We start from the raw sequence: 10,186 nt of genomic DNA, 5'->3' as shown, positions 1-10,186 counted from the left end.
TTAAAGCGTTTTAATATATAAATAAAAGATTCTAGAATTATATGTTATCAAAGTAAATTTAGTTTTAATATTTGTATAAATAATAATGTAGTCTATGATTTAACATTAATCGATTTAAATATAAAGAGCGATACCAATTAGCTTTAAGCAGCAACAGATTAATCAAATAAGGCCTAAAGCTGGAAAAGGAAATTCTATACAAATCAGCCGCTCTGTACTTTGTCTCTTTTATTTATTTATTTTTGTTTGTTTTCTTTTCGTCTGCAATAGTTCCTTGCCTTGTTCGGCTTTAACTTATTATCAAAGATATTGAAAAAGTGGCTTTTCTGCTCCCAAACGTCTCACTCGGTGAAATTAAAAATACTTTGCTCAAATTGATAATTACTTCCAGAAATTACAGGAATTCAATTGAAACAGAAAAGAACAAGAGACAAGGAGGCAGAGAGAGAGAGAGACAGGCAGAGAGTAGAAATGGAAGCAGAGAAGGGGATGGAGGTAAGAGCGATGGAAGCAATAGGAAAAGGGTTTGATTTAAGCAGTGATTTTAAATTGAAATATGCTAAAGAAAGGCTGTTAAAGGTTGATGATCATAACAAGAGAGATATTATAGTCCCTGGTGCTGCTGCTGTTACTATTCCTAATGTTCCTCAGGATATTCAGTGCGATAAAGGCGATCGAATTCGCTTCAAATCTGATGTTCTCGACTTCAATCAGGTTTTCTTTTTCTTAAAAAATTCTATTAGTTGTTATTATGTGATAATTCGTTGAGATACTTTTTTTACTATGTGTATTTATATGTGTGTAATGATTGGTATTGTGTACTGTGGAGAGCAATTTTGGATGTCGTTATTATGCGATCATCTTTTTGGTGGTATTGTGGGTGTTTGATTTTAGTTTTAAGTTAGATTGTATAATTGAGAGCCTTGTTGAATTGTTTGTACTAGAGTAGAGCAATCCATTTTCCTTGCTTGCTTCACTTTTAACAACACTATTCATAGTGGCCAACCATTGCTGGGTGTTGGCTTGGTAGTGCTTCATTTGTTGCATATGGGATAACACCCTTGCACGATTCCTTCTATTCTTTATTTATTTTATTTATATATATATATATATATGCCTTTTGACTTATTTATTTTCTTTCTTCTGCTTAATGTTCCCTTTTTTGCTGTTGCTTTCTTTCTTTATTTTTATATACCATTTTGACTTTTATTTGGGAGTGAAATTGCTAAACTTTTCTTGTAATAAGGTGATCCATTGGAGGATAACTAATGCTTTGAATAACATTGAAGTTCATTTTGGAGTTTGTGTTGATGATAATAAGGATATCAAGGAGAGAAGGTGTTTCAAATTTCACTCAAAAGCAGCAGTTTGGTCGATTACAAGTCTGCTCAAGGAAACACAATTTCAAAAGTTCCAAGACAGACTCTGTAATGTCTAGGAAATTATTGCCTAGCACATGATTTTTGATATTCTTATCTTGAAGAATTTGTGGGTAGCTAGCATGCTGTTACATTGCAAGCTTGAGATGTATAGTTAAGCATAACATGTTGCTCTGAAAAGAGAAAAGATCTTATTACCTTTTCAGCTGTTTGCAGCTGGATGCCAGTAGTTGTAAAAACTACTGTTCAGTCTGTTCACAATGTTAATGAGAAGGATATTGATGCATAAAAGTGAAGATTTTAATAGGAAGTTAGAAATGCGGAGATCTATATGAGATTAGTTTAGTCATTGAAATGCTTAGATATCAGCAACATGTATAATTAAACAGTATACTAGCAAATAATTAAAGACATAATAACCTTATGCAATTATTACTTAGTGGGCTAAGTTTCTTAGGAAGATTTAATAGCCACACAAATAAAATAAAATAAAATAAATAAAGAGTAATTCCAAAATTAGGCTGCTTCACATATCAACTTTGGAAAACTTTATCAAAATGCAAATTTTTATGGCCCTGTTGATGGTCTTTTCTCAATAATTGCAGAGGCTTAACAGTGAAAACTGTGTGAAGTTTATTAATCTCACTTATTCAATGAGTTTCAGATTCTTCTTATAAAAACTTAAATGAGAATGTTCATAACCATTAACATATTTGAATGTTTGCTTTTCTATATGATTTTCAGTTAAACGTATATGAATTGATTCGTCGCAAGCCTTAAGGCTAACTTACCTTGTTTCAAGTTTCTTTCTGAGCCATTTGATGTCTTCTTTTTCCAGATGTCAGAGCTACTTAATCAAAAATCTTCCATACAAGGAAAGATTCCTTCAGGCTATCTTAATACTATTTTTGATTTAACTGGAGACTGGTTTCGTGATGCTTCAGACACCAAATATCTTGCTTTTGATGGTTACTTCATCTCATTGTACTACTTGCACCTAACAGCATCTCCTCTAATACTGCAACACAAAGTAAAGAAGTCTGTTCCCCCTCGTTGGGATCCAGCATCTTTGGCTAGGTACCTTTTCGATATATTTAATTACATTAATATCTGCTGCTAAGTGTGCAGTTAGATGATCTTGTGACGCTACCACCAAGACTTAATAGATGTTCTTACCCTCATCACAAGAATATAAATTCTTGTTTTGCAGTTGTTGCATGTGGCTGCTATTGGCATTAACATGAAATTGAATTAGTCTTATGTAACTGTAGGCAGAATGACAGCATTAAAGAAGTATAAAAAGAATAAAAAATAAAAGTAGCTATATGGGTGTAAAACTGATAAATTTTGGAGCCCAAATTTTCTTGATAAACATCACCTAGGATAATTTTTTGGTCTAAAAGTAGAATATCTTTAGTTGATCAGGCTGGAATGCTGATCATTTACAGATTTTTGTTTTATATATTAATGCGTGCATTCTTCAATATTTGTAGAGTGTTATATTCTGGGCGAGGGTTGAATGTTTGAAAGGTTTTCTTATATATTTCCTAGTAACTTTATATGCTTGCAGCTTATGATTCTATTCTTAGTAGGACATACGTAAAAAAAATCTTATATGTTCACCATTGCATTTTTGGGCACCAAATGCTTAAAAGCTGAATTGTTGTGTGCTTGTACTGTACTAGTGCTTTTAGAGGCCACTGGTGTTAAAAGTGAGTGAAGTATTAGGTTGTGCTATGACTTTTTCATATATTTGAAAATAGATGCATAGTTGAGATAGGAAAATGAGAACCAATAATATTAAGAAAAAGTGATGATCAGAAGTTGAAGAATAAGAGGGTAATTTATGTTGACAGTCCCTAAACTTTTGGGCTTGTATAACAACCGTCCCTCGTCTTCAATTTGTATCACAACCGTCCCTCATCTTCAATTTGTATCACAAAACTCTCTTAACTTCAATTTGAATAACAGAAAACTCCATACTGTCAGTCAACTGGTAAACGAGTAGCGGGAAACACACGTGGCAGTCCACGTGTTGACATAATTAAAAAAAGACTAGTCAGCTTCAAAAGGACACGCCATTTGAAGCTTTTCCTGACCTTATATATGAGGAGGTAAGGGAAAGCTTTAAATGACGTGTCCTTTTGAAGCTGACTTGTTCCTTTTTTTTTTTTTTTTTTAATTATGCAATACGTGGACTGCCACGTGTGTTTCCCGCTACTCGTTTACCAGTTGACTGACAGTAGGGAGTTTTCTGTTATCCAAATTGAAGTTAAGAGAGTTTTGTGATACAAATGGAAGATGAGGAATGGTTATGATACAAGCCCAAAAGTTTAGGGACTTAGTTTTGGTAAGATGATGGTAGGTAAATGTTGATTATCATTGAAAGAAAATTGGATAATATTTACTGTTTTTGGATATAGAACTGTTCAGAAAAGGAAAAAGAACATAAACAGTTTTATTATGTTATAGTTATTTTGTCCAGGATTTGAACAGAAAAATAAATACATTTGTCACTGTCTTAGTAAACATTGAATCACAACTTGCATTTACAACTCAAACTGAAAAAGTCAAACAGAGAGCAGAGAAGGAAAGGAACATAAAGAAACCAAAATACCTACTGCTAAATGGCTGTGAAAAATTTCCATTGTTGCAACAATATGAACACTTATACTACAGCAACTTAATATATAGTAAACTAACTTTCTTTTGAAGAATATTAGAAATAAAAAGGACCTTTTTTCTACTAAAAGGATTCCTTGCTTATACAAATCATGGCTGTAGCCTTAGGTTTCTGAAGAAGATGTGTCTTTTTCATCCATGAATATCTATTTATTCCATTATCACTTAAGAAAATAAAAGAAAAACAGCGACCTAAAAGTTCAGTAGCAAAAGCATCCACTTGCTTCACAAGGCCTGATTGCTTTCTATAATATTTTCATCACTGGATCTTTTGTTATGCAAGCAACAAACACATATTACAGGAAAATAACTAAAAGGCTTAGAGTTTGAACAGGTCTAAAAATGCTCCATGTTTAGTAATGCTTATATAGTTCTAACTTAATTGCACAAGGTTCTAGCTCTTTATGGTATAAAATCCGGATAGAACTTAAAAGTCATGGAATATATGTAGAAATGTTTAGACATAAGGTCAGGTTCTGGCCAATGATTTTTGCACCTAAGTTAGAGCTTCTCAAGTAATAGGGCCTATCTTGTTGTCCAAAATCTGGCCAAATAAGGAAAAACTATGTTTTAGAAGTTACTAAAGTCCCCGTCTTATGATGAATTTCACATTTATTGCTCTCTTGTTATAAAATTGAATTGGCATTGACTTTTAAAGAAATATACACTTCAATCCTTCCATTATATTTTAGTCTCGCTTTTAATGTAAAATCATCTTTTTTGGTCCCTCACATTTTAAATAAAACAATATTTTAGTCCCTCATTTCACATTTGTTAACATTTTAGGAATTCAAAAGTTGTTACTGGAGTATCTTATTATTACTTTTACTCAATTTACTTATGTTTCACATGTTGTTGCGTTTATCTCGTGAGCTAATGTTCTACGTAAGTTAAGAGGCTTTGGTTTAGATGTAATAAAAGTATTTGAGGGGTGTATAGCCAACTTTTATTCCATAAGGAAAGATTTTATTGTCTTGCTCTGAACTATGGGAAGTGTCAATCTGTCCTAACCCTAAAAGTGTAAAGAACAATTAATTCCCAAGGTGTTATGATTTTCTTCTTCTTGTTACTGTCCTTTCCTTTTCTTATATTTATTTATTTATTTATTGCCATACATTGTCTGTTCAATGATTTTCTTGATATGATACAATATGGAGGTATGCATGACCTCGACTTGGTGGCACATTGGTGATGGATGCTGATTAATTTTATTAGGCAGGTTCATCCGGACATTTGGCACGCACATAATAGTAGGGATGGCTGTTGGAGGTCAAGACTTAATTTGTGTGAGACAGAAACCTAACTCGCCAATTCCTCCTGCCGAGCTTAGAAAGCATTTGGAGGATCTTGGAGACTTTTTATTTTCAGATAGAAGAAGCCCGAGCCTATTACAGAGGAATATAAGAGATAGTAATCACAAAGTAATTGTTCTTTCACCTTGGCATACGATGTTGCAATTTCTTTTTATCCCCATTTTTGTGGTTAATGAAGCATTTCTCTTCCCATAGGTTCCCGAGGTCTTTAATCGCATTTTGCAGTCAAATACCATGCAATTGACCAGCATTACAGAAACATCAAGCAAAGATGTAAGCCAAAAACTCAGGAGAAAACTGTTTGCATTCTGAAAAGCACTATTTATTTTCTGTTAATTCTATTTTTTTATTTATTTTATGGACAGGGCCTCACTATCGTTTGTTCAAAAAGAGGAGGGGATGTGTTCTCACACAGTCACTCCAACTGGCTCCAGACAGTACCTATTAAACCAGAAGCAATCCTCTTCAAATTTGTACCTATTACTTCTCTTCTTACCGGGATTCCAGGCAGTGGTTATCTTAGTCATGCAATCAATTTATATCTGCGTTGTAAGTTCTCCAATGCCTAACTAGTAACAAAATGGTAAATTATTTGCCATTGGCCCATGTTTAAGAACTTCTGTTATCACATAAATTGGTGAAGTGAAGTCTCTTAAATTATTGTTGATTGCTATGATGACAATATTGGATGGCTGAGATCGCAAAGATTATACAGTAAGCTATGATATAAATATTTAGGATGTTTTGTAACGGAGGAGATCTAGTCTTACTCCTGCTGTTTCTTCTTTCACAAGTTGTGATTACAGTTCAATGTTCAGAAATTGCTCAGGACTGAGCAGTGAAGCTCCTATCCCCCTGAACTATCAATTAAGATTACTGGAAATTGTTGAGGTCATGAACCTCGAGTTATCTCTCCTGTAGTTGAATAGCAGGATTTAGGTTTGAGAGACAAGCCAAACTTGTAGTTTTATGTGATCGTCGATACAGAAATATGGTTTTTCTCCATGACTAGTTTTTTCTTTCCATTACTATTTCAATCTCATTGTTGAATTCTTCTCTCTGATTCTTTTGTTTTATCCTATTTTATTGTTTGAGATGCGTGTGTGTGTGTTAAGAGAGGGGAGGGGGAGAGCACACATTTTGAAACCTACTTTTTCACTATAAGGCAGGTATTCAACCATTGGGCAACTGAGTAGGATGTTAGACTGAATTTTGACTTCTGCATTAGTCATTTTCTTGCAGTCAAATGGATTTTTATTTTTTTTCCCAATGCATAAAGTGAAGATGGTGCATTTGTTTCTTTCTCCTTCCAGATAAGCCTACTCCAGAGGATTTGCAGTACTTCTTGGAATTTCAAGTTCCAAAGCAATGGGCACCTATGTTTTGTGAGCTGCCTCTACGACATCAAAGAAGAAAAGCTTCTAGCCCTTCTCTGAGATTCAGCCTTCTGGGTCCAAAGATATATGTTAGCTCTACCCAGGTACTAACTGCTCTTGTAAACTAAGATCTTGACATAATACTGGTTGCTACCTTGTTGAAGTTTGATTCATTATGATCAGGCTTGTGTTTAATTAGGTCCTTCTCTTCTACAACCTCAAGCACTCAGTCGTATTTGTCCTCTTCATTTTACTTTTTCTTCCCCTTGGGGAAAGAAAACACCATAAGCTGCATGTGTGTACTTCAGATGAAATATCTCAGTTTGAAAAGTTTTGCTTGAAATCAAGAGTTGTATTTTTTATAAGGAATTGTAGGTTCTTACAACTGTTCAAGCACAGCTTATGCAGATCTTAATTCCTTCTCATACACTGTTTTCACTGGCTACTAAACCTTATGATGGGAAAGAGCATAAAAATGGACTAGCAATTAATTTGCAGTTGAAGTATTGTTTTTGTCCTTAAAACCTATTAGCTTTCATGTCATGCATGTAAGGCCAAGTGTGGATTGAGGGTTACCTCGTACAAGGTTTGTTAAATGCGGATCAATTTTAAATTTGCCGAAAATGATGAAAGTAGTGTTCTAAATCTTATTTAGCTGCTTCAATAATGAGCAATTTGCTTTCAAGCTTGTAGTTATGATCTTTAGTTACCTGAACTGGATGTCCTTTCTGAAGGCACCACTTCTGCTTTTACGTAGTTAAGATATATTGTTGACCTGAAATTTCAGAGGTCCATAGTTATGATTCAAATGAGCCTCATACCTAAATTAGAAACTCCGAAACCCTCAAGATTTACGATATATAAGCATCTGTTTTATCTCAGGATCATGGCCTCTTATGGTCAGCACTTGTCCATAATATTATGCTACTTCGTCATATTAAGCCCTATTTGTGCCTTAACTTTTTCTCTTAAGTTATCTATTTTTTGTATGTGCTTAATTCTTTAACTGTGTTAGTGATATTGGATTCCATTCTGCATATTCTACGTAGTCGTGGCTCTCAATTTTTTTTTTTACTTTTTCTTTATACCCCTTCCGTACAATAATTAGTCTACTACCCAGGTAAAAAATTCCAATTTTGTGAAAAATGACAATCTCTTTATACATTTTCATAAATAAACTCGTGAAGGTTATTTAATATTCTTAGAAAAGCTATAAAATTCACCCAATGGTGATATTTATATGGTGCATATGCAATATACTGAACTGGATGAGACGAATTTCTATGCATGATTTCACCCATTTTACATGTCCTGTTTATTCTGTTACTGCATGTCATCTTATTTGAAGTAGGATTTGGTGGAGTGCGTGGAAACCTTGAAGATTGTGTTTTTGAAGATGATATGACCCTGAAATTTTTATCCTTTACGTTCTTTTCTTTTCTGCACATGGGAGCATGTGTCCTTTCCTTTTTGAAATGTTAATTCAATTGTCTTATCAGTGGGAACAGATGGGGAATAATAGGAATAAGAACACAGCTTGTTTATATGTTTGTAATTTCTTATACTGATTAAGAACAGTTTGTTTTCTTAGCCTACGATGATTTATATATTTCAAAGCTTGTCCAAATCTTGCCTTCTGCTTAAGCCTAGTATTTTTAATTTTTTTTTTTCACGTGTGGAGATCAAGCAATCTGAATCCACTGAATCATTCTCATACTTGACTATACTAGGAAGGCTTGCGTTCTTCTCATGGAATTTGAAACAGATGGTGCTACTTGCATATATTGATTGTGATCTATGAGGCATCTAGATTATTGGTTTCTTTAGCATTACAACTGCTAAAATATTAACTCATTTTAATGATGAAATAAATGCAAATCATCTGTCATCCTCTCTTTGAAACAGGGGCTTTACTACTACTACTCTCTGTCTGACACTATCTATTTGTTACTTCATTTCCAAAGTAAATTTTATGTGAGGAATTGTAGAAAGAGAAGTGCACTTTTCAGTTTCAAATGCTTATGATAAGTTCCTTGATCTTGCAACATTTCAGGTCTCATGCGATAAAAGACCTGTGCTTGGTCTCCGCTTGTACTTAGAAGGGAAGAAATGCAATCAACTAGCATTACATCTACAGCACCTGTCAAGCCTTCCAAATACCATGGCCTTTCCTTCAACAGACACCACCACATGCAGGCCATGCCAATGGCGAGGTTCTGATGATTATCAATTTAGTGACCAGTTCCTGGAACCAGTTAGATGGAAGCGATATTCTAAGGTGTGCACGTCTGTTGTTAAGCATGATCCCAACTGGTTGCAGGGAGATTCAGGGGGCGTTTTTATTGTGACAGGAGCACAGCTCCTGAGTAAAGGGAAGTGGCCAAAGACAGTACTCCACCTTTGTCTTCTGTTCACTCACTTGCCAAATTGCACCATCAGGAAAACGGAGTGGGCTGCTGCACCAGAAGCATCTCATAAGTCGAGTTTCCTCACTAATCTGAGCACAACATTCACATTCACTCAGCGAACCACCACTGCTGGTCAAGGAAAGCAACCTCCAGCTGCTCTCAACTCTGGTGTATATCCGGATGGTCCTCCAGTTCCAATTCGCTCTGGAAAACTGCTTAAATATGTGGAAACAGCTGAGGTTGTGCGAGGTGCGCATGATGCTCCTGGACATTGGTTAGTAACAGCTGCTAAGCTAGTAACTGAGGGCAGCAAGATAGGTTTGCATGTGAAGTTCGCATTGTTAGACTATCCATGAACTTGTGCATATTGTGGAACTCAGCTATGCTCTTTTTCTTTTTCTTCTTTTTTTTTTTTTAATTTTTTTTTTCTTTTCTACATTTATAACATTCTTTTCCGAGTAGGTGTGGCATTTGAGGGAGTTGGCCAATAGTTTGTACAGAAGAAAACGGCAGAGAAGTGTTTTTATATGGTTGAGGTGACTTACAAAGTTGCCTTTTGGTTTGTAAGAATGGGCATTGCCATTTGTTTTCTCTTTGGAGCTGAGGTATTGTCTCGTACTGCAGAAAGTTGTGAAATAATTAAGCCTGAAATTAATTAAGCATCACTGCAAGCTATTTGGAATTTCGCCAAGTAATTTTTGTAAAAATATATATATACACAAGAGAAATTTTTAGACCACGTTATCCGTAGAATAAATCAATTATATATTGACATGTTGCATTTTTATTATTTGAATTTAATCATGAGTTGTTATTGGTAATAAATATACTAAGCAATGAAAATGCTATAATTAATAAAATGCCATTTAAAAGTTTCTCCACACACAAACATTAAGGAAGAGGACACGGAATACACCTCAAAATTGTCAAGTAATTTAAGTTTATTATTACTTGGGTTCTGAAAAAGTATAAGAAAAAGAAGGGGAAAGAACTCTTAAAAATATTATTTATTTATTTAGGGATTATTA

At 34.4% G+C, this 10,186-nt stretch overlaps 1 protein-coding gene across 1 annotated transcript; it reads left to right on the top strand.

The window, feature by feature from the left end:
- Nucleotides 1-221: 221 nt before the first annotated feature.
- Nucleotides 222-9,823, top strand: LOC8280942 (MACPF domain-containing protein At1g14780). Its single transcript, XM_002518570.4, has 7 exons — nucleotides 222-714; nucleotides 2,218-2,456; nucleotides 5,281-5,482; nucleotides 5,570-5,647; nucleotides 5,740-5,923; nucleotides 6,688-6,854; nucleotides 8,804-9,823. The coding sequence occupies exons 1-7, from the start codon at nucleotides 472-474 to the stop codon at nucleotides 9,512-9,514; spliced, it is 1,824 nt and encodes a 607-aa protein (XP_002518616.2). The 5' UTR covers nucleotides 222-471; the 3' UTR covers nucleotides 9,515-9,823.
- Nucleotides 9,824-10,186: the final 363 nt, after the last annotated feature.

Source organism: Ricinus communis, chromosome 1, assembly GCF_019578655.1.
Source record: "Ricinus communis isolate WT05 ecotype wild-type chromosome 1, ASM1957865v1, whole genome shotgun sequence".
NCBI classification, from domain to species: domain Eukaryota; kingdom Viridiplantae; phylum Streptophyta; class Magnoliopsida; order Malpighiales; family Euphorbiaceae; genus Ricinus; species Ricinus communis.
The sequence above is the reverse complement of the archived record's forward strand: the minus strand, read 5'-3'. Positions and strand labels throughout refer to the sequence as shown.